This window comes from Ctenopharyngodon idella, chromosome 17 (assembly GCF_019924925.1).
Source record: "Ctenopharyngodon idella isolate HZGC_01 chromosome 17, HZGC01, whole genome shotgun sequence".
Classification (NCBI taxonomy): Eukaryota; Metazoa; Chordata; class Actinopteri; order Cypriniformes; family Xenocyprididae; genus Ctenopharyngodon; species Ctenopharyngodon idella.
In genome coordinates this window covers 8,722,936-8,748,118 of record NC_067236.1, presented here as the reverse complement: position 1 = coordinate 8,748,118, position 25,183 = coordinate 8,722,936, and the positions used below count along the sequence as shown (strand labels likewise).

Below are 25,183 nucleotides of genomic sequence, written 5' to 3'. Positions count from 1 at the left end.
AACAGCTTTTGAATACATGAGCACAGAATCTAGATTATCTATAAAACACCTCCAGGATACAAAAACAATATAACTTGAGTTAATTAATAGCTCAAAGTATGACCATAAATACTGCATTTCTTTATTCAAGTGACTCATGAATGCACACTGTATTTTGGTCCTCTGGATATCACAGATCTGCACTTAAAATCTACCAATATCTCTCTTGGTGCGTCCAGTGTGGCAGGTCAATACGGACTAAGTGCTGTGGTCAATTATCTGGGAACAGCTTCACTTAGATTGTAAAGCCACACGCCAGCACCTGCACAGCAAGGTCATGCATCCACATGCGTAAAATATTAACTTCCTCTGTGAGATGTAGCAGCAAACAACATTTCTATGAGAGCCAGAGAAAGTGGAGTCATCCGTGGTATTCAAATCCCCACCAACACAATGACATGGCCCCATATGGGTATTTGTACCGCTGTTCACACAACCAACAAAAAAGCTCGGCCTTTTCCTGACAAACTGCCCCCATCAACCCCACCAAAATAACAGATCTAGAGAGTCACACAGGCAGATATAAACAGCATTTTTTTGTTGCTGTTGTTTTAAAATAGCAAAAGGAATTCAAGTGCTAAAAACATTAATCTTGGTGTAGTCTAGCCAAACCTCTGGATTTTTAAAAGACAAGAACATTCTCGCGAAGGGAGTTAGCACAATGTATGTGACAATCATCTGTTTGCCTTTTGATGAACATCTATCTATTCATTGCAACATCAGGGGCTTTACATTTGCACAAGAGGAGTTTCAAATTCTTTGTTTATGGTTGTTCTTCCACTACAACTACAAACAATTTGAGTATGCCATTCTGGCATTAAATGATCATCAAACCAAACCAACTTTATTCTTCAGAAATACAGCAAGATTCAAAGCTTTTTCCTGTGGGAGAAACAAACACTACTTTATGTTATAATTGCCAACAAAAGTTTACTTTTTTTTTGGCACTGTTGGGATTAAACAGGCAATAGAGAGGGACGCCCATTTCTGGGAGTGTCTGGGGTCCTTTATCATTACTGAAAGGATGGCCTGTATGATAAGGCACTGGGCGCTTGCCGACAGTGTGGGGTGTGACCATACATACAGGCTTACTGATACTGTCCCGTCAACACCTTTCTGTCAGTAAGTGCCGCCTCGAGGCTGAATAACTTAATTTGATGCAAACAATCATTTAAAATCACAAAAATGTCAAGCCAGAAACATTAAGAAAAGCCAGTCGGACTGCTATTCAAATCAAAAGCTGCCACTGAATAAAAGCAGAGCAAAAGGTAAAATAACTGAGGTCATTGACATTTAAGAGTGTCCACGATAAAGAAAAAGAAATACCTTTTAAAAATCTTCAAGGCATATTCTTTGCATTCAAATTGGTTTCAAATGGTTTTGAAAAACTTACCATTTCAAGAAAAGTTCAAACTTAAAGGTTTAGTTCACCCAGAAATGAAAACTCCATCATCATTTACTCACTCTAATGTCGTTCCAAGACTTGTTCATCTTCGAAACACGAATATATTTTTAATAAAATCAGACCAATTTCTGTCCCTCCATTGACAGTAGACACAACTACCACTTTGATGCTTCAAAAAGTTAATGAAGAGATTGTAAAACTAATTCATATGAATGTAGCAGTTTAGTTTTAGAGACACGATCGCTTTATATGATGAACAGATTGAATTTAGGCTTTCATTCACATATAAACATTCATTAACTCACATATCAGTTATGGTAAACAGAAGCTCAAACATGTTTGTTTGATGTGCGAGAACCAATGAGGCTCATTCTCGTGTGTTACGCAGCATGTTTGAGCTTCCGCAAGAACCAATGACATTGGTTCTCGTGCATCAGGCAGGTTCGGCTGAACTTCTGTTTATGTTTGCTGATGTGAATAAAAGCATAAATTCAATATGTTCATCATATATCGCGATCGTGTCTCTTCAGAAAATTTGGACTAAACCGCTCAATTCATATGGATTTGTTTTACGATCTCTTTGTGAACTTTTTGAACACGTCAAAAAAGTGGTAGTTGCATAGCTGTCAATGGAGAGTACAGGACTGGCTCAGTTTTTCCTAAAAATAACTTCATTTGTGTTCCAAGGATGAATGAGAGTCTTACAGGTTTGGAACAACATGAGGGTGAGTAAATGATGACAGAGTTTTCATTTTTGGGTGAACTAACCCTTTAATTAGTCTAAAAATATCATTTGCTGTAACTATCAAGTAAAAAATAATATAATGTTTTCTATTCACCTTGAATAATTGTGTGTATATATATCTTAATTAAAAAAAACAAAAACATTTTAAATATATTTTTCAATGTATCTTTTTACAGATTTCATCAGTTATGAATTCATAAATATTATGTTTTTGGATTCACAACACACATGAAGATACTGTCACAACAAAAACACAATGGTTGTTTGACAGGGGAGCAGTCTATTCTGAAATGTCAGCCAAGAAGTCATGTGTACAGACTCTAGGAGCAGTGACATAGTTTTTAAAACATAGCTATCAGTCGATACATCATCTGACAGCATTCTGATCATTCAAATTGAAAAAAAACATTCCTAATTTTCAACATGGATCACAAAGGATCAACCTGAGAGCTTCTTTCATATCAGTCCTAAATACTTTGACATGTGTCCCACATTGCAGAAAGCACAAAGACCCTTGGCTTAACAAGGTCAGCAAGATCTACAGCTCTGTTCATTCATCAGAACAATGACGTGTGCAATGCATATGGATTGACATAACTCACACAACAGACTGTATTGGTTTGGTCAAACCACAAAGGAGAAATGCTCATTTATGACATCTCCATTCATACTGAACACAACTGTTTTTTTCATAAGGAAAAACAGGAACTTGATCATGTAATTCAGATGCCCAGTATTCAATTGAGGGTTTTCATCATTCAACGATTGAAACGGAGGAATTTCATCACCATTTACAACACTGATTGCCCTGGAGTGGTTTGAAAACATCATCTCTATTTGAAAAGATGCCCATCACCCAATACAGTTTCATGCCCACAATGTGAGAAGGCAATAAAAGGTAAACATGTCAGCAGTGTAGATGCACACCAAAAATGATGCCAGGGAAGTAATATGGAAAATTTGTTGGTTCAAATATCGAGAGGCGGCTCGTCTTAGACTGGTTTATCAACTCAGAACACAGCACCCCGAACAGAATACAGAGTTCAGTTATCCAATTATCCTGATTTAATTGCAGAAACTTTATTTTCAACTTCTACATAAAAAAAAGTACATTTCTACTGTACTTTAGGTATCAGATGGGAACCCATCCAACCAAACTCATACTAGTCCAGCTGGTAGCCAAAGATGCATGAAGGTGTGGTCACATTTACTATTACTCAGCTAAATTATGTGGGCAAAATCCAGTCATTCCAATAGGAAACATAAAAGACAAAAAAGTTACCCACACAGGTTTCACTCGTTTTTAAGATGGTCGCATGAATTTTAAGCACTAGCCAACAGAAAGATGGTTGGTTTGAAAGTGACTTCAGCATGATCTGTGTTTTATATGTCATACACTACTGACAATAGACAAATTGTCTTTTTTGCCTCCAAAATTTCAAAGAATTTGTGACTTCATATATTAGTATATTTATCCTGTTTGGGAAGAAAAAGTTTAAAGTAAACTGATGACCTAAAGAAATCAAATCTTTTTTCTGAGATGCACAATCTCAAAGTTATTTGGACTAGACCCTGACATGAGATCCTCAACAACAAGCATATTATGAACAAAATATGTATATCTGCGAATAAGCATCTTGCTCTTTTGGTTTGCAATTTTCTTATTATTTCAAGTGACTTTTAGTTATTTAAACTAAGTTATTTAAAGTGCAATTTTTTGCACTAACATTACCCGTTTTCAAACAGGTTTCCTAAACATTTACCATGTTAACCATAGCCAGACAAACAAACTGTCACCAAAAAGTCTACACCAGTGTTTAAGCCAATCTTTCTCAAATTAATTCAGTTTTAGGGAGTGGTCTAATATTACATACGTTACTATAAAACTACACCATACTGTCATAGTCAACTCAACAGGTGAGCTGCACACCACCACAAACACTATGAAGATCCAAGAACCAAAACACAATGCGTTTAGCAGCTGTATGAGGTTAAAAACGCCAGTGTACAGCAGTGCCTGTGTAAAGGCCTCTCATGAGCTCCTGCTGGAGTTGCAGTGCTCAGCACTGCACGTGCTCCCGTGCAACTCGATCAGATGAGATGGGGTGGGGTGAAGAGGGGGGTTGAATTTGCCCACATCAGCAAGTCTGTCCAAATACACCCAAATGATCGAAGCACACACGAGTCTGTAGGTAGAATGATGTGGGAACGGGCGTTTTGATGGGCGTTAATTCCCACTACCACCATATTTGGTCACATCACAAATGGCAAAAACGAGCTCCTGGCTTCCTGGCAGCAACATGAAGTGCGTTTAAACATTTAAAACAACTTGAACTAACCCAAAACCTATTAAAATACCATCTATAAATAACCATGAGTAAAAGAATATGGTCAGGGTCTCCTATATGTGTGTTTTATGTATTCTTTAACTTTAACAACACCAGTGTTTTTAATCAGGCGAGCCAGGACAGCACAGCACAGCATATGTTAGCCAAACCACAAACGCTCCAACACTAAAAGCATAAAACACTGTAGTGACAGCCACGTATAGAGCATTTTAAAAGTGTGGATAAAGCAGAGCATTTTGATTCCTATTGTTTTCTACCGCTTTAGGGGATTAAACGAGCTCTGGGTTTAGCGAGGTGCTAAATAGCGTTGTCCGATTCGTGAATGAATCGTTATTTAGAGTCGAATCTCTCCAATGAATCGGTTGAAGAGAACAAAGCGATCTCTGAAAGATTTGTTTACGACTCGGAATGTTACAAAATAAAACGTACTGGAAAATTTGTTTTCAACTTTACCTCATAACAGTTTTATGAACACGCATACGAAGAATAGTTGGTTTCAATAAACAGTGTTTTATTCGATTATTATGAGCAAAGGATGAATAAATAAATTGGTTAATGTGAATGCTAATTATATTTAAGTTCAAATTAGTTAATAATAATAATAATAATAAAATTACAATAAACCCCCTTATTAATAAAAGTACATTAAACAGCAATAAGTGCCCGCGTTAAGTCTTTAATCAAAAGATTATAGGGGATAATTTCACGCCAGGTTGCCAAGGATGACGTCATAACTCACGAGAATGACTGAATCAGTCCGAACTGTTCGAAAGAACCGACTCGCTGAAATGAGTCGGACGTCCCATCACTAGTGCTAAAGCTAACAGGCCACGCCCCCGTCTCTGATTGGCTCGTTTCTCTGACCATGTATGAAAAACACACTTTACGGATATGGGCACAAAGTTTATGAATTATCATTAAATGAGGGAATAGCCAACGTTATCGTATGGTTCAAAGCACAGGTGCACGAGAATGCAAAAAAGGTTATTAAAGTGATCTGAAATGAGTTTAATGGCCGCTCCTGTTTGCAGTAGCACATGCGAGCTAACAGAGCACATGTGTGCATGAGAATAAATGCTGTTGGAGGCATAAATGTGTGTTGTGGGCATAAACTCTCTACCTGTTTGTAGCGAGCTGTTGGTGGCATTATTAGGAGGGCATGCGTTCCTCTTCGTCCATGGGTTCACTTTCGGCGGAGGAGCCTCGATCACTTTCTTCTTGGCAGTTTCTGCTTTGTGACTTGATGCATTCTGCTCGTTCTCCTTGTCGTTCGTGCTGTCCGTGCTTAACCCATCCGCTTTGCTTTCCATGTCCCCCTGTTTTTGATGTTTAGAGTCGACCTGAGGAGGATCCTGCTGCCCCTCCTCGTGGCTCGCTCGATCAGGTTTCTTGGGTCGATCCGCGTCCGACTTGTTTTGGTTCCCTTCGCCCAAACAACTGACTGTCACGTCCAAGTCACTCGCAACTTCAGTGGTCATGGTTCAAAAGCGCAAACGCCCACGCGTTGTTATTTTTTCACTATCCCGCAATATTTGTTTTCCAGCGCAAATGAAGAGAAAGACTCGGTGAAAGCTGTTGCAGCTAGAGCGCAAGTTGACAGCCAGCAGCTTGAAACACGGCGGAGAGCTGCATCGGACTTTTTCGTGTTTTTTAAATGTCAAAATGCTCGATCCCTTAAAGAAGCCATGTTGTGCGATCACACTGACTGATTATAGTAAGCCAAACGAAGGAAATAAAAACTTTGCAAATGTTTTCAACCCACTTCACGATTTGGCTGATCGGCAACTCACCTAAATAAAAGGAAATACTACGAACGGCCACGAGTCATTGGACGAGTGTGGCTTCTCTCTGTCGCCCCTCGCGATCACACGGCGGTACTGCAGGACAGTAGAGCGTGGTTCATTAGAGTCAGTGTTGCCATGTCCACATTTTTTGAACAAGGCTTGTTTTATTGCTTGTCGATAGGGGCAGTCGCCAGTGCATGATATGACTGACCATTAGGCTGTCAAATTTCTTCTTCTTTGTTTTTGTGCCTGTTTTGGGAAAAGTTGCATGCCTTTCAATGTTAGGCTATGTATAAACTATACGATCAACTGCAAAGCAAACAAAAATTACAAAAAATCCACAGACTATTTCTTACATAAATCCATTTCCCTTGTTTTTCTTTTTCCCCAATTACGAGTAAGTGCACATTTTTTCATTTTTCTGTAAGTGGAAGAGTGAGATGTATCCTTTATTCTGATGGTCAGTTGTATATAATAGCTACAAGATGAAGTTTTAGTGTATGTGTTATGCAAACTCATTGCACTATATATCAGATCAATTAATTAAAGCAATATTACGTGCAATTCTTGTTAAGAGGTTTTATGCTTATTTGGAGTTTGTTTTGTCAGGTTGCTGGTTTTTCTAGCGCGATCTGGCAACACTGATCAGAGGCAGTCTGACGTGGCCTTTATTCCAGTCAACACAGTCTCTCAGACTGTTACAAAAACCGAAAAAACACCAAACGTAACATCGCATAGATTTCATCAGCTGGTTTAAAGCCTTTGCCAAATTACAAATGTGAACACGTTTACAGAACGTTATAAGTAGCACTGAATTGAGTTTGGTTGAGCGTCACACCGAGGGCACACTGACAACTAAAGTTACTATTTATCTATCAGAACTTGTGCTATTATTGGAAGACGTAACAATTATTTAAATTAATTATTTAAATCTCGTTTCCGACTCAACATTGGAAAAAGAACATAGTGGTTAGAAGAAGATGTCTTCCTTACATTTGTCAAAGAAAAGCAATTCGGAGATGATAATAATAATGCCTGTGTAGCACCTTCAAATGACTGATGTGCATGAAATGTTGTCAGGTTTTCTCAGTCCGCCTCTAGCGGACACACTCTGCAACTACAGTCTAAAATGTTCAGGTGAAGTGTTTAATTTAATGAACATACGACTGTTAATCCACTGCTTTTTAATTAAGGCGGCAGATGATATGACAGATTATTTATTAAAAAATCTAAAACCACCAATACATTACAGTACAATCATGTGTTTAAATAAGCAGTATATTAATGAGCTATAATTATGAGGTATTTACTGGATATAAAGCAATCTCTTCAAAGATGTTCAAAGTGCTTTAATCATGAAACTTAGCGTTAAATTAGTTATTCAGATTCTGTCATTTATTGTACACAAAAAGGTCAAATAAGCTTGAAGACAGTGTGCAGGTGACGGTTCTTTGGATCTTTTGTATATGTAAGAGTGATGAAGTACCATGTCGTTCCAGAGCTCTTTAGTCTGCTCCTCGTGACATTTCACAGTAAAAAGAATTAGCTGTCAGGAAACTCGTGTACTCACCTACCCCAAAGGTGCTGTTGGGTAATATTTAAAAACATGTTATGACATCTGTTCCAATCTCATACCTTTGAGACACATAGCAAACCCAAAAATTACAGTGACAAAGGTTTAAAAATTGCTGAATATTTTTGGACATTTTGGATGAAAAATTTTATGCAATAAGCATGACAAACCCCCTCGACGATTTTATATCAGTTCAATGCACGTCTTATATTTCAGGTTAAAATCCAGCAATTCCTGCAGCTCAGTTGTGGAAAAGTTTATCATGGGGGAGATGAAAAGAAAGTTGCAGTCTAAAGATCAATTTAAAGCACTGCAACAACCTCTTGGTATTTGAAGATAATCCTAATCTGAGGTTGTAAATTTGTAGGTCAGATCCAGGACACAGGACAGAGGGTATTGATGCCCTCTGCTGGCCAAATCAGTCTGCTAATTGCAGCTGGCTTGAAACTTTTTTCTAATTCTAGACCAACCTGGGGCCTATACCCCTAGGTTTGGAACTAACTGAGGGTGAGTAAATTATGACAGAATTTTCATTTTTGGGTGAACTATCCCTTTAAGGTCCATGTTCCAGGTAAGAGATTTCAAATGAATACAAACTTAATATAAATAAGCTTTAGAATCAATAAAAATGACTACACATGAGCTTAAATGTTCAATTCTCTCTATACCAATATCAACTATATAAACTAACTTCACAACTTGCACTGATATAGCAAGATTTCTCTTAGTTGTCCTCTTTCATAAACAGCTCTTTTCTTCTTGCTGTGTAAATTTGTTTAAATTCTTAATATTTTTCAATCTCGTAATATTCTGCAAAAGAGAACTGAATCGCGCTGCTTCTCTCATGAGAAGTGAATCGCAGTTTCACTGTTCCACAGCATGTGATTGGCCGTTCGCTACTGATGTCTCACCTTAACTCAGGATCAAAGCCTGAGTTGACAGAGGAAGTTGATCAGCGTCATGGTACTAACAAAACCTGGCTGAATTGGTTTGGTTTTGTCAACTCGAAACTAATCCTGTAACCCTGAGTTTGTTCAACTACCATCATGGTACAGGCCCCAGGTCACTCAGCTAACTGAAACACACTACAAACAAACCATGATAAACTCTCACAAACATTCAATTTAAAAGAAGACAGAAAGCTTAAAATGTAATCATTTATTACCCAAATCATGGAAAAATACATTCAACAATACATAAAAATAAATAAAATCTGTTTTTTGTTTTTTTAATCTTTTGTTTAGCTCTTTTTCAGAGAGATTGTTTAGTTTCTCTTGGTTGGTGGTCAGCGGTTACTGATTTCCAGAGTATTATGGAAAGGGTTTGGATGGCTACTCCTCCAGCAAGATGTCCACCTCCTCCATGGGCACTCTCAGACGCAACTCCTTCTCAGTCATAAGGTCTAAAAACTCTTGCACACGTTCAGGAAACAGCTGCACAGCGTCCATGTACAAGCCCTGCAGATACACACACACAAACAGATGCACTTAAACTGTAACATACACATAAGAGGCTGAAAATAAATGTGTTAATTGTGCAGACATTTTCATAGTAACATACTTTGAATTACCTGTGTGTGAGTATAGTGAACCTTACCTTTACCCAGGGCACTTCCTGTAGAGCCTTGTAGAAGATTCCACTGCCCCTCTCTGCATTCCCATCACATACCTGTGGAAAACACAAAGGGCATTAAGCAGTTTATTGCTGGATATTTCTGAACATTTCTAAATTGTAGTGTGTTTATAACTTTTACCATGAAGTTCAGATACATCCTCCACAGCAAAGGACAATGGGCCCCATGTTCTGTTGCTGTAGCAGTTTCAAACAGACAGCGGATACGGTTGCTAAGACCATTCACTTGCAGGGCGGGCAGAGCTTCTCCAGAAAGAAGAGACCTTTGGATCAAGAAGACATCAGTTTGTGCTACTAAACCAGGGGCCAGCTGCATAAACTTAGCCAGTATGTTAAGACTGTGTCTTAAGAACTAGTTTGACCAGCTAGCAGTTACCCAAGGGGTAATCAGTCTTACTTTTCTGATTCAATGTCGACCAAACTACCTTTTTATGTAACTGACTTTAAAAAGTTAGGACCAGTCTTGAAGGAAAAAAATCAGGTGACTAACTTATAAGACTAGTCTTGGCAGTTTATGCAACCGGCCACAGATTATTGTAATTATTCAGTTAGCTAGCTATAAGCAAGTGGAGTCTAACTAACTTTAACTGATTGGCTCTGCAAGAATCTCTACCAACTGCTCCTCCACCATGGCGGTAGGGTGACCTGAATGAGATCACTAGCTGCTTTTCCACTGTCTGGCCAGTGCTAGCCAGGGCTAACAACATGCCGGGTGGGGCCTCGGACCTCAAGCACAGAGGCTAAAATCAAGTTGCGTTTCCACTGTCAGCCCAGTAGCCCAGCAGCACTACCCTAAATCCCGCCCTTAACACACCTCCATAGAACGACTTCACACAACCTCACCATTTCACCAGCTGACTGAAAACTAGCAAGATCACAAAACGTTTGGTCTTTACTTACTTACATTGATATTTGATCAATGTTTTAAAATAAAAAATGTTGCAGTGACAGAAATGTATTAATTTGTGTCAGGAGTGCACATCAACCATGCTAAATCAAACTGGTATTTACCATTTCACATAAAAAGAGAACACTTACCTATTCAGTTGCACCTGCTTACATTTATTTGTGCTCACAGGAATGCACAAAACAACCCCATTAAAGGATTAGTTCACTTTAAAATGAAAATTACTCCAAGCTTTACTCACCCTCAAGACATCCTAGGTGTGTATGACTTTTTTTCTTTCAGATGAACACAATCTGAGTTATATTAATAAATATCCTGACGCATCTAAGCTTTATAATGGCAGTGAACAGGACCAACAAGTTTGAAGCTCAAGAAAGTGCATCCATCCATCATAAACGTACTCCACACGGCTCCAGGGGGTTAATAAAGGCCTTCTGAAGTGAAGCGATGCGTTTGTGTAAGAAAAATATCCATATTTAACAAGTTATAAAGTAAAATATCTAGCTTCCACCAGACCGCCTTCTGTATTCAACTTAGGAAGAGATTCTAACGCCTCTCGCAGTTCAAAACGCTTACACAACGTCAGTTACGCTTGAATATGGAAGGCGGTCAGGACTTTATTAACCCCCCGGAGCCGTGTAGAGTACTTTTATAATGGATGGTTGCACTTTCTAGAGCTTCATAGTCATTGTTTCCCTTCACCACCATTATAAAGCTTGGACACGTCAGGATATTTATTAATAAATATAATTTATAAATTAAAAATAATTCATAAATTAATTTATTTGAAAGTGAACTAATCCTTTAAGGCTTTTAAGTTCAAAGGCTTACACATTTAGAAAAATATTGACAAAATATCATGTTTACATCACATTTCTTTAGAAAGAGGGAGCATTTCTATTAATTTTTGATGAAATTATGCGATCTGCGCCACACATGTTTTTTATGACATATGTGGATGCTTTAGTCCAGTATCAAAGGCACAGGGAAGAGACACAAAACATGAAACTAAATAAATGCACAATAATAATCACATATGATTTGTCTACGTCGTCTACATTCTTCAAGCTGTCTTTGGTATTTTCCATAAACGTGTATTTATCGGAATGGTCAGTATTGCATATATTTCTGCCTCATACGGTGATCAGAATCCCCATCAGATCGTGAGGAAGTTATTTAAAACACTCGCTGGTGTCTGAAAGTGAGTTTTGAGCTGAAAATTGTTTAAATGTCTTAAATGTTTAAGTTAACTGGTAGCCTGATATAATAACATGGGAATGAGCAGCGCTGTTGACCTTTTCCTGCCCCAAGGTATTCGGCAGGCCAAAAATCCCTGGCCGTTGACCCCAGTGAGGCCTGATCAAGCCCCGGAAGTGACAGTGGAAACACGGCTACTGCCCTTGCTGCAACACTCAGAATGCAACACACTTGTGTCACATTTTGAAATCCATTTCAACACATTAGCTACAATGTGTTAAATTGAGCATTGCCAGATGTGTACTAACAACACAACACCAAACAAAATCAAAACATGAAAAAATGGAAATGGAACAAGAAAGCAAAAAATGAAATGACAAGAAAACAAAAACGAGAAGGGAACATAAAAAAAAAAGAAGGGGAAAAAAGTACAGCAAAGCTCACGAGAACTTTTTTGTTCCTCACCTCTGCACAGAGTCAAGTTGCTGTTTGAGTTGTCGTTCTGCAGTAATGGCAAATAGATACGGCACAACACTGTCAGTTTTCTTTGCCACACTGTGGAAAAACCTTCGGGCACGGCTTGCACTGCAATAGCGATTCTCTGTTTGCAGGTAGAGATGCCATAGCGAGGCACTGGAGGGCAGTAAGGAGATGGCATCTGTAAGTGCCAGTCTTAGCCGGGAGAGAGGAAACACATTGGTGTTGGTGTGGTGGCGTAGCAGTGCTACATGCTGCATAGCAACAGACTCCCAGTCTGCAAAGACCTTGGATGTCCTCAGAGATACATCTGTCACTTCTGAATTCAAGTTGTTGGGAATCAGTTTTCGGATGGCATGACTGTACACGGCATCAGCTGCATCTATCCCCATTGTCAGGTACTGAAAAAGCCCAAAGCATCCAACCAGGCTGGATGTCCTGTGGAGTTTCTTTGGAGCTCCAGAATTGCTGCCTGTGCTCTGCTCAGGTAAAAAGTTCAACAGGGCCTGCTCATAGGCCTTTCTGGCCTTTAGTATGGCCACTGGGTTGATCTGGCCAGAGAAAGGAGTATAAGCAGTACCCTCGGCTAATTTAGTGAGAATGTAGACAACTTTGGAGGAAGTGGAGACTGTCCCACCATTTAAGGCCTGCTCTACCTCTAACTGGGCATAGAGAAAGCAGAGTTTGCAGAGAACAGGGTCATTAAGACCTCTAGACATGCCCATGGCCAAGGCAGTGTCAAATACTTTGCGTGCCTCTTCCAGGTTACCCAGAAGCCACTCCAGATGGGCATACTCTCTCCAAAGTGCCAGACTGCCCCTGTTATCTGGCTCTTTTAGCAGCCGCTTAGCTAGTCGTTTACTACGCTTCCCCTGAGACTTCAGTTGCCTTTTATTTTTACTACGTAAACATCTCAGCACCTACAACAGAAAAGCAATGAAGAAGGTTGACACAAACGTGGAATTAAAGTAGTACAAAATTACGGTAAATTTCACATTAATTATTAATAAAATGTCAGGAATGTAAAATTACAATTTATATATTTATATTCATATAATTCAGATTAATCACATGATTATGATTATACATACATTATACATTTTTTAATTGTCATGAATTTTTTAAAATAATTATTATGAAAATAATGTCAGGGGTTTTTTTGTTGTTTGTTTTGTTTTTTTAGATTTTGCATGTAATGTGACTCGGTCGATTCTTTTTGAGCTTGTATAATGACAAAAGTACATGAATGCAGAAATTATGGTTTTATAAAATGTTTTCTTTCTCACACATACAGACCTTGAGTTTCTCATATTGCAGCCAGCAGAGAGTAATAACAGCTTGATCCTGTACAGAAACGAGTGGGAGAGTTTGCTGTAGAACGTTCTGGAGAAACTCCTCCCCTGCCTTACACAGCCCTGCCTGCCTCCTGCAGTCACCCAGAAATGTCATGTGACCCACTGCACAGATCCCAGCCATTGGGATGTCATAAGAGGTCAGAGGTCGCTCCGGGTCTGGGCCCTCTTCAAGGAAGGTGAGATCGTCCAGTAGAATGTTTGAGGAAGAGGTTGTAGAGAACCTTCCTGAAGGTCCAGGCAGACCAAGGAACTGCAGGAATGACAGGATTAACTGCAGCTGGAGATCTGGTCTGTCCACGCGAATCACAGATGGGCCGATATCATCAAACAAGACCTGCATGGAGAGAGGGAGAGATTTATGCAAAATTAGAACATTTATATCTTGCAAATATTTTGGCTAATTTTGACTGCATTAAACAATAAAAACTGAGTGTAGTTGAGCAGGTTAAAATCCATTTTGCAGAATTTTCCCTCAACAAAAATGCAAAAACATCTGCAGATTTTATTTGGGCCTACTCATCAGGTAGTCAACAAACAAACATCGCACCTGCCTGTCAGGATCCTCACAGTCCTCTTCTGATTGGCCTTTGGTTTTATCTGGTCTCCATGGCAACCAGTGATTTGCCTCACGGGACGCCTCTACATCTAACCAGATCTTCCATTTAGGACTGGTCTTGTCTTTGATCTCGGAGTCCTCCGGCTCTTCTTCATCATCATCATCTGCAGGCCATAGAGTTCATTGTAATTTTAGCTCCCAAAATCGATAAAAAAAACATCATATATTTTCAGTTCAACAGTACACTATAGTACATTGGCAATTATCTACATCCATGTGTGTGTTTGGTTTGAACACCTGGCTCAGGTGGAATCACCCATCCTCCTCTCTCCTGCTGATGCATCCAAGCATTCCAACCTCGAGCCCCCCGCTCCCCTATCCTGGGCTCTCCACTGTCCCAAAATGTCTCAAAAAATTCCACCTGGACACACAAAGAAATTGAAAAGATTATAAATATCCTAAAAACAAAGTAGAACAACAAATAAAAGTAAACAATACATCAAAGTTCACACATATTTAAACCAATGGATTTTCATGATTTGCCCATTCATTCAGAATTACTAAAATTTTTATAGTATACCCTTTCTTTATGAAATATTTAGAGCTAAACATATATAGAAAATTTAAATTTTCTATAAATGGTTGGTTCATGCCGTTTTTCGGTCTTGGATTTAAAACACTGATAATTCCCGGGTTTTCACAGAGCGATCCATTTGTAGAATCACTAGCAGCACCTCTCATTCACATAAAAGTGCCGTAAAGCGTGTACTCAGCTGAATGTTTAAGTCTCATTTAATTTGCAGTTATCACACTAAGTGCCAAAACTACCTCATACTGCAGTACCAAACCCTACCAGCACTAAGAACTTGATCAACCAATCACAGAAAGAGACCAGGGGGCGTATTACAGAAAATCTTAGGTCTTAACTTAAGATATGACAACTTAATTTAGGATTTTTCACAAATTCGTATTACAGAAGCAAATCTTAACTTGATTTAGGATTCTTATCCTACCTTACAAAATCTCATCTTATCTGTAGTTAGGAAATCTTAAACCGCTCCATCGAGTTCGGTAATCAACTGTCAAGTCTGTTACCAAGCAACCAACGACGCGCAAACTGATTCTGAGGTAAACCTAACATCAAAATGGAGAAACCACGGCGTGCTTTTAATTTCAGTGCGGCAGATATTGAAAGTTCAGTTGAAAAGGTAACGTTAAAGTCTGTTTTATTCGGCAAGTTTTCATCTTCGCTCACTCACGAAGATAAGGAAATATTTAATCATCAAAGCGCAGCACATCCTCTGGGTCCTCCAAAAGTCTCCCCACCATCAAACATCGCTGCTCTTTGTCTTGTATAATTAATAAATGTAACGGCATTCTCGAAAGGGCTTTTGAACTGTGATTTTTACCGTTGGATTTCAAAATGGTTTGAAGTTAGGACACCAGTGGGGTTGTCCTAAAGTTAAGACAGCTTTTAGGATTTTTTGTCGCGTTAGGATGCTTCTGTAATACCCGTTTCCTATCCATAGTTAAGATAAGATTATGCACTTAAGAAATATCATTCTGTAATAGTGTTTGTCCTAAACGAGGTCCTAACTTAAATTGCCATGGTTACCAAACAGATAAGATAGGATTCTAAAGTTAAGATCTTTCTGTAATACGCCCCCAGCAGTGGTCAGCCCATCACAGGATGACAGGATTATTAATGCAAGAGTGATGTGCATGTCACTGATTGATATCTCCTAAAGTTCAAGGATAAGAAGAAATGAAAAGGTACGAAGGTTCACAGTTATTTATCATGAGTAATAATGTAGGATGGGTATAATAGGAGCAATCAATCACAGATTGAAATGAAAATCATGTTTTTAATAAATCACCAACAATCAGATTCTGAGCATATCAAGTTCACGTTAAAAGTGTCGGTGATCTGACTTTCTAGGACTCTTTAGGTCTTGCTCAGCAGAATGTGTACGTGTTTGTTGACAGGACAGATATTTCTGCTGTTAAAAAAAAGTGTTTTAAAAAGCAACAGTGCATGTGAATATGCCTTTTCAGCAAATCCTGTGACCAAAAAAAAAAAAAAAAAAAAAGAGGCCAGAATGACCACAGTTTCACATAAACATGCAAATAGCTTCCTTTATAGTATACTGTGCAATATAGTATATATAGTTATTCCTCTGTTCTATATACTTTTATATTGTTAAATATTTTTACCACAGATCCCATGTTTATCTTAAATGAACTACAGGTTTACAGTTTCACTGCACAGTAAAAGCAGCTACATGTTTTGATTTGGTGGGCTGCCTGAATAATTACGTGATTATTCTGTTTTTACCTGACCCCAACTGGACACATTTCTTGGGGGAATGTAACAGAATACCAAAGACGTTCATCTTAACTTTTATGTCAGTGCTTCAAAGGGGATGAATTAAAAGGATGCAACTTTTACAACAGAGTTTTAATACTTTTGTATTTGTGTGTGTACCTGCTGTCTAGTGGGCAGATCTTTCACACTGTCTGGCTTGAAGAAAGTGAAGTCCAGCAGGGCTTGGAAGAGACACACAGCTTTCTCTGTGTGACCTGCTTGCCGCAGGAAATGGCACTGCTGTAGAAAGATATCTGGCAGAGAAGAGAAAACACTTTGTTTCATTTGAAGTTTGATCATTTGATCATGGATATTAAATATATATGAGAATAATATGAATCAAATGAAGATTTAACCTAAAAACAACACTGAAATACTTAATACTGCACTGCCACCTCTGAGCACAAGAGGGCAGCACAGAGTCACAGAGTTGTTGGCTTCCAGGAATAATTTACCCCAAAATAATCTTTAACTCACCCTCATGCTGTTCCAAACCTGTATGACTTTTTTTTTTTTTTTTTTTTAACAAGAAACATAGAAAGGATTTCGAACATCATGAGGGTTAGTAAATGATGGTAGTTTTCTGGACAAACTATCCCTCAGATGTGCTAAGTATTCAACACTGGCCCCTCACATCAAAATGTCAATGTCAGACCTTTATTTCTATTTCACTATAGACCTCATAATCAGTCTGGTCCAATCTGTGTAAAATTAATTGCAAAGTTTGAGTGTAAATTTCAGCTCAGCAAACGTGGGCCCTGGGACTGCTGATCCAGAAACACGCTACACATTGACCCGACCTATCAAGGTAATTGTTTAATTAGGCTAATTAAGAAGCCAGTGACAGAGAGCACAGAACAGTAAGGGGTCTGGCTCAAATTCTGATCATTCATCCACACACACAGTGTCACAGAGATTTTAACTCCTGTTCATTTGGGCAAATCCCAGTGAGGGGAAACCCAGGACAGTGATGTTTGTGTTCTGACTCACTGTCTGTCTCTCTCTAAACAGACCCACACAATACACCCTCTAAACGAGCTGACAAACAACATGCCAATCCACTTCAAAAACACCACATCATCACCTTTTACTGTTGCCCGCCAGTCGATCCCTGTCACACACACACACACACAGAGGGCAGGCAGCCCAAACATACTCCAAATTGTTCACTTGCACAAACTGTACATGAGCTGCTTAACTCTACAAATATTTATGCATGTAATCAAAACAAGTTTACAGTTTCCACACAACTGCTGTCACAGCAACACGAGAGGAGGGAGAGAAAAAAAAAACCCACAGTTGCAAAAAGAGTTGAAACCCAAACTATGACGATGCAAAATGATCTAAGGACACTAGGAGACATTAAGAAGAATGTGGTGGAAAATCTGGATAGTATTAAAATGCTAAATTTGGCAAGTATCTACAATTGACAAGTATAAAATATCACTGTACCCAAGAGGTCTTCCTGTGTGCCTGGAAGTGGAGGGTGAGACACCATACTGCCATCCTGGACTGCACTGAGCGTACTCAGACACTTTCCAAATACGCTGTTGACCTTTGACACAGAGAAAGTGCTGAAATGACTCTGTGTAAAGAGGAGGTACTTCCTCCATAAAGGGGCACTGTTTGGATGGACAAACACTAGTTTCTTCCACTCTTTCTGCAGGACGGCAGGCTCCCATAGTTCCTTGCACAGGCGGAGTTTCACCAGTTTCAGGTCAACGTTGGCAGGGTTACTTTCCACCGCCTTGTCCACTATGGACAGCTTCTTCTCCAGCACTGCTCGAAGAGACATCTTTCTCATGTCACTGTCACTGGCAACAGAGAAAGACCCAGAACCGAAGGCCAGCTCATCCTGATCAGAGACAAAGAGAGAAATGTAAGTTATGTAAAAAGAAACAATAAAACTGGTACATTTCATCTCTAGAGGCCTACCTGGAAGTGTATGAAGTCCAGCCACATCTGGATGTCTGTAGGATTCTCCCGTAGCTTCCTGTTAAACTCCTCCACTCGTGCGCTCAGAAGGGTGGTGCTACTTCCTTGAACTTCAACGTCCTGCTGATCTCCCTTGACCTCCGGTTGACCCTTGCCCTCCAACCATAAAGAAGTTCCAGGGTCATAGATGCCCAGCGGATTGACCCATGATACGGGTGCCTGGGTGGAAGAGCCCTGCTCTTCAGTGCAGGCTGGGAGCTTGATGTAGGAATCAGAGCTGGCAGCACTGCCCTCAGAGAGTACGGGCAATGCCAGCAGACTATCTGACCGGAGCAGCTGAAGGGTGGAAGGACAGAAATAGCGCTCAGGTTTCTTGACCACCCGCTTCTTCTCTGGGCCACTGTCATCCCAGTTTACAGCCTGCATCCTAAAGTCCAAACCTAGGCACGAGTTTCCCTTCCTTTTATACCTGAAAAGCAAAAGTTAACATAAGAAAAGCGACACCAAAAAGTGATGATTTTGAATTAAATTGGTGGAGAACTATGCTTTCCCCCCAAAATCAGTGCAGAAAATATGAAGAAACTTTTTAGATTCTTTAGATTTTTAGATCATGAAGGACAAAGTAAAAACAGGAGTTGGCAGGTGACTGAGGGAGTATGAGATAACTTGAGAATGTGAAGGAAATAGATCGAAGACGAGGGATTTGTATCCTCTTCGGAGCAGCACTTGACCTTCTCAAGAAAAGAGTGCTAGTGTGCACCCCTGTAGAACACACACTCTTCGTGCATGATACTGATCAGCTTTAGAGCAGTGTGTATGGGGGCATCTGTGTGAGAGGGAGATGTCGAGAGAGAGGGACAGTGAGAGAGAATGTGAGTATTGATTGTGGTCTCTTAAGTTACAGATGGCAGCTCTGACACCAGATTAAAGCTGATAGAAGCTGGGGAACTGCCAGGCGTGAGATTTGTTGCCTCAGAGCAGCTAATAAACCCTGCACTCTAGCCAGCAGTGCCAGAACACTGGAGTAAATAAGACCCAGAATGACACTTATGGAGAGCAGGGGCGCAGAACTTTAACTACAGCTGCATGCTGACATCAAAATAAAATAGATTTACATTTGCAGAAGGAAACATCAGTGCTTGCAAGGCAGCAAAACAAGTTTTAGGCTTCTGCACAAATGAAATGAGCCATCAGAGCCGCTTTGCCATTTTTACTGCACTCAGTACACATCTTGATTTCTTAAAGTTGAGCACGGGAATCAACACATAAAGTAAAATCACTTTTTCAGTGTAAATGTGGCTATAGAAGTTTGAATAAATGCAAGACAGAGAAAACCAATAACAGCTTAGTATGTAAAATCACAAAGATTTTAAATGGCAAACATTTTAAAAGTGAGTGTATTTACACTGATAACTACCAAAACCTATGAAAAAATAGCATAAAAACAGGCAATGCATAATTTACATGCAACGCAAAACTAGGGGAATAGGTAAAAAGCTCATCCTTTCCATGAGCACTTAACTGCAGCCTGCTAAAAGAAATACAAATTCTATTCTATTTCACTATTCCTTCATCTATGCTCTCACTATTCCTTATTCCCTCCCTAATCTAGCTTGTACTATTCTGAACAATGGCAGAAACTTTGTATTACTAGCACTTCACGTGTTTATTGCCTCTTTAAGATCAATCGCTTGTTGTATTCCTTAATTGTAATTTGCTTTGGATAAAAGCATCTGCTAAATGAATAAATGTCAAATGTAAAAATCTAGGTTTTACTCAGATCATTAAAAAACACTGTTAAAGGTGTTTACATAGCCTCACACGTCATCAAGTTATTAAGAATAACTGGTGTAAGATGTGCATGTAAACACTATGTAATTACAAAATAACTTCTTATAAAAAAAAAATACAACTCAATTTAGCAGATATTCACAAGAAAACCCCTTTTGTGTACATACAGGAAACTTGCATTTGCAAACGAGAAAAGTTTCCTGTCCACATTTAGATGTTTTTTTCCCCAGCAAATATCACACTTTTAAAATTTAGTAAGTAGAGGTGTAACAATATATTGTGTCACAATATATCGCAATACAAAAATGCAACAATATTGTATCATGGATAGTGACAATATGTTTTGTGCATAGTTCACCCAATATGTTACTGTATGTTAATTGCTGGATTAATTGCAGAAGATTGGCAGAGAAAAAAAAAAAGAAGGGAGGCCATAAAGTGCTTTTGGAGTTGCAGATGAAGATGATTTCATGTGGATTTCAAAGGGTCTTTGCAAACAGAAGCTTGGTTATAAAAGCAGTAGTAAGAGACACAAGAGCACAATACACACTGCAGCTTGCTTGTACGCACAGTCGCAGTGCTCCCCTGGACTATGGAGAGTCTGGCACCTGCTGCTGCTGCCAAACAGAAAGAATGAAAGAGGAGAGCATCTATGTGTGAGACAGACAGACACACAGAGATGGTGAGTAAAGTTACCTGGCTACGTCTCCTCTATAGAGGGATTTGTATTCCCAGTTGGCACGGTCAGCTCTCCTGTCGATACAGAAGGGGGAGTCAGTGGGGGTCTGGAGGTCATCCAACCACATAAAGGTCTCGCTCACCCGAACCTGAGCTTCCTCTCTGCAGCCAAAAGAGGATGGAAAACAAGGACATTAAAACACACACACACACACCATTAGTCACAAATCCGGGGTTAAAAGTGTCTCGAAAGGACTGTTTAGAAATGTGGCTGAAGTTTTGTACATTACAAAGTTCTAAAACAATGCAAACACAACAACCTAGGCCACAAAAAGACACATCCTGCTTTTGTTGGCTAGAAAACAGCTGCATTATCATTCTACTTTAATGTTTAATGAAAGAAAGTACAGTGAGTATGAGAGTACATGACAGGATTTTTATTTTCTGGTCCCTGTTAAACCGTTTATAGATGTACATAGGTACAAAGATCAGAGTTTGACTGTAGTAGATCAACGTACTGCAGGATTTTTCTATGAACACACCTGTCAGCATTGTCCTTTTTTAGCAGGTCGCTGGGGTAAACGGTGTCTGATTCAGAACCACTGCTCTCCGAGTTATCTCTGCTCCTCTTCTTGTGTTTTTTCTTCTTTTTTTTCTTGCTCTTCTTCGATCTGCCATGGCTATCTTCTCTCTCTTTACGCTTCTGCCCACTAAATAGACATAGAAAAGAAAGTTATCTTCACTGATAAAGACACTTTTTTAAAACAAGAAAGTTAATACGATAATGTGTTTAAATGCATATATGTGTATATAATTATAAAATTGTGTGCTGCATTCAAAGCCTGGTCTGGCATATAGTACTTTATTAATGAACATGCATATTTAGTCATGAAGCTTAAAAATCTATTAAAAGAAACATTATTTATGTACAGATTAATATACTTGTGCATGAGATTTTAATTTTACTTGATACATTTTAATGTGGGAAGGACAATGAAATATTTAGCTCGGCTTCAGCTTTGGCTGAAGTTAAATTAAAATTGTCTTTTTGTTTAATACACATTTTATTTTATTTTTTTCACAAGATTTACTTTGAAATCAAATAATAACTGACATATCCCCTTTTGTAATCTATTATGCAAGTTCTTTAAATCACACATTAAGTTCCACACAGGTGATAAAGTGAATTTATTGAGTCAATAACTGCACTGCGGTTTAAAGGATCAGATGACCTTGTGCCTGCTGGTTCCTCTGCTTGCACTCTTTCTGTGGCATGCCTTTGAGTCTTCAAAGCATCTTCTGTGAAGCTCTGATTACTCAGCCATTCGAGATCTGCTGGAGCTGAGAGAAGAAACATTCAGTCAAACCAAATTAGCTCTGCAGGCCTCTTAAGAACTGAATAAATCAGTCAGTCATGACAGACAGCCTGTCCAAATGAAGCGAATCCTCAGAGGAGCGCATCTGATGTGATTCGCGTGCAAAAAAAATGTCAGTTAAAGAGGGCTGATTCCCTTAAGCAGTGAGAAGGACAGAAACATCATGCTATCTGTTACTCAGCCTGGGAAGGAGCCAGATGCATTGCTGACCTGGCCGATATTCTGCACAAATCCCCCACGGCAGCAGAGGTGATCTGCATGCAAGAGCAGTTTGTTCTTTTCTACTGTACTCAGTGTGAGAATGGTCCTTTCTCAATAATTTGATATTGATTAGTTGGGATGAGCATCTTCATCTAGCTAACTGCTCAAAGATGGAAACCACTCATACAGAATGGCTGACTGATTACAGTGTGTTGAACTATTGCCAAATCTATAATGGTCTTCAGCATACAAGATCATTTGTTTGTGCAGAATATGTATTTAGTGGAGCGTCACTCCAACTATTGCTCACTTTGAACAAACCCTATGCATTAAACTTTGCTATGTAACGTGTCCAGAATGGTTGACTTCTTGACAGGTGAATGCCTGGAAAATGATAAAACGTCTTGTATGAAGACTTAGAGCAGGTCATAGAGAGCTTACCTCTATCCTCAGCAGAGCTGTTACTGCCTGACAGTCCAGCGAAGGACGGAAAAAGAGCCATGTTGCTTCATTCAGATCAAAACAGACGCTCGCCGATTGCGTCATCCGTCTGCGACCTGGCAGGAAAGCATGCAGTGATGAGAAGTCCGACTCATTTTTGCGAATCGGTTCTTTCGAACCAGTTCCAAAAATGATTCAGCAATTCTTTTATGTCATGACATAATTACTACATACTTGCATTCTTGATTCAGCTCATCGAGAACATAAAAATAATTTACAATGATTAAAATTAGCAAACAATACTTAAGTTAATATCTTATCTGAAATAGTTTTTGCATGTTTTATTAAAATACTATTCGTTAAACCAACTCTATTTCTTATGCGTGCTGATAAAAATGTCACACAATATGTCATATTTCGATTTAAGTCATATTAAGTCGTAAACATATTTCCAGTTCGATTAATTTGCAACATTTTCTGCCATTCTAGTATTATATTAACCGTAATATCAATTAAATCCCATTACGAATCGGGCTCGAAAGAAACTGTCCTGGATTCAATGAATCAGTGACTGATGCTGAATTTTGGGGATTTTTTTTCCCATGGCGATTAGGACATTTTACGCACTTTTGTTTTACTGTAGAATAAGAACAGAAGTTCGTCTCTTATAGTACGTTAATAGTTTTGTGCATATATTTAGCAAAAGTTTGGTCCTAATAAGTGTTACTCTTTTTTTTATCATAACAGATCGATACATGTATTTATTTCCGCTGTCGCAAACTTAATTTCATCCTGTTTAAACTGTTATTTATTTTTAAATCTACGACTGTATATAAATCGGTTTATGTACAAAGAGGACAGCACTCTTGTGCTTACCACAGCTTTCTAGGAAAACTCAATTAAACCTTAACTTTTTTGATGTAAAGAAGGCTCACGGTGAGTCTATAATATGAGATCTGACCCCGGGAGAGAAATTTAAGCAGCCCTGTCTTGTCTAAACGAAGGGCTTGTTGGCCCGCCGGTTCCAGTGCTGCGTGATCCGGGACACACTGAGCGCAATGGCTTGACGCATTGCAGGTCTAACGTAACCAATCAGAGACGCTGTTACAATCACGAGCGGATTGCAGGTCTCAGCTGGCCAATCATAAAAGCTGTGACATGCTGAGCCGAAATCTCTCCAGCGTCAACAAAGACAGTGGACTTGATGCAATAAGTAATATTCCGACGAAAGAAACTAGTGCCGTTTAGAGAAGTAGTCCCTCAATGTAAAGTGTTCTTAGACCGTTAATTAATGTAATGTGATCATAATAAATTATTTTTACTAGTTGTCGACTTGTCCTTATTTTTTTATTCATAGATTCGGTGATTTTTAATTAATAAGTAATTTTTAATTCGTATCCTATATTCCTAAATGTATTCAAAAACACGTTAATTTAACTTGGTGTGATAAAGAACAAAAATAAACTTAAGACAATAGTTATTTATAATATTATATTAATATAACTTTTAATTATTTTCATGTTTTATTTATTACTCATCAATGAACATTTCAGTTTAAAATTTAACTGTTCACTTGGAATTATTTTAATTAATAAATTAATTAAGAGACCAAAGGAATGCTTTATGTAAGACGACTTTCTACTGTGACAATAAAAAAGGTCTTAATTCACAAAAAAAGCTCATTCTTGAAGTTCATTTTTGAATGTGAATGTTGAATGTGTTTACTCTTCTTGCTGTACATTTTGCCACAGTCTTGTCTTATGCACTACACTTAGGCCTATTTTTTGTTTATCACATTTATAGTTTTAATAGTCTATCAAGCCCCTGCATTTTAAAGGGGCCACAATATTCCTGTAGGTGTTATCCTCCTCATTACAAATGTAGGCTACTGGATGAATTTACTTTAGATTTTACTTTAAATTTTATTCAGGCCAACTTCTGTGTTTCTACACAACTTATAGAACATATTGATAGGTCATTTTTGGGAAGATTTGGGTCTGCTTAGAGATAAAAAATGATCAGCATGTGAGAATGCACATGAGCTGTGATATATATATATATATATATATATATATATATATATATATATATATATATTTTTTTTTTTTTTTTTTTTTAAATAATCCCATATTTGTATCTGTAAAATATCTTTGTAGGCCTACGTTATTCTTACAACAATGAAGTGAAAATTATATAGCCTACTGAATATGTGAACCTTTATGAGTGAGATGCATATTTTGTTCCCACAGTTTTCATATTGTACTACGTTAGTATGTTTAGTATCTACAATAGGACTAACAATAACAGTGTGTAAAGTGATCCAAGAAATAATTACATTACATCAAATACACATTATTGATCTGTATTGCGTGCTCATA

General features: G+C 38.5%; 2 protein-coding genes and 1 long non-coding RNA gene across 9 annotated transcripts in view; 1 reads left to right on the top strand and 2 right to left on the bottom strand.

Annotated features, from left to right (window-relative positions):
• The window catches only part of larp1b (La ribonucleoprotein 1B), a 32,444-nt gene extending 26,053 nt beyond the window's left edge, over positions 1–6,391 (bottom strand). For 2 of the 4 annotated variants that reach the window (XM_051868929.1, XM_051868931.1), the window contains exon 1: positions 5,658–6,390. In XM_051868929.1, coding sequence (XP_051724889.1) covers positions 5,658–6,015 — 358 coding nt within the window. In that variant the 5' untranslated portion in view covers positions 6,016–6,390. Of the gene's footprint in view, positions 1–5,657 lie in introns of all 4 variants that reach the window. The other 2 variants (XM_051868930.1, XM_051868932.1) reach the window with 2 other exon arrangements.
• The window catches only part of LOC127498962 (uncharacterized), a 425,088-nt gene that overhangs the window by 49,777 nt on the left and 350,128 nt on the right, over positions 1–25,183 (top strand). The gene's annotated exons all lie outside the window — the stretch shown is intronic.
• nrde2 (NRDE-2, necessary for RNA interference, domain containing) lies at positions 9,038–23,855 on the bottom strand. Of its 4 annotated transcripts, none has more exons than XM_051868926.1 (15): positions 23,682–23,855; positions 22,806–22,921; positions 22,020–22,128; positions 21,330–21,497; positions 20,806–20,949; positions 18,319–18,787; positions 17,836–18,238; positions 16,504–16,637; positions 14,316–14,439; positions 14,010–14,182; positions 13,404–13,796; positions 12,096–13,027; positions 9,648–9,789; positions 9,491–9,562; positions 9,038–9,351 (listed from the first exon to the last, which is right to left on the bottom strand). In XM_051868926.1, the coding sequence occupies exons 2-15, from the start codon at positions 22,864–22,866 to the stop codon at positions 9,226–9,228; spliced, it is 3,450 nt and encodes a 1,149-aa protein (XP_051724886.1). In that variant the 5' UTR covers positions 22,867–22,921; positions 23,682–23,855; the 3' UTR covers positions 9,038–9,225. The 4 variants fall into 4 exon arrangements, with proteins under 4 accessions (XP_051724886.1, XP_051724885.1, XP_051724888.1 ...); XM_051868925.1 differs by having other exon boundaries at positions 23,040–23,841; XM_051868928.1 differs by having other exon boundaries at positions 23,717–23,735.

Coding starts and splice junctions, on each gene's coding strand:
- nrde2 (XM_051868926.1), bottom strand. CDS start 22,866: ATGGCTCTTTTTCCGTCCTTCGCTGGACTGTCAGGCAGTAACAGCTCT. Junction 22,129..22,805: donor CAGCTCTGCTGAGGATAGAG/GTAAGCTCTCTA, acceptor TTCTTCTCTCAG/CTCCAGCAGATCTCGAATGG. Junction 14,183..14,315: donor GGTGATTCCACCTGAGCCAG/GTGTTCAAACCA, acceptor TATGGCCTGCAG/ATGATGATGATGAAGAAGAG.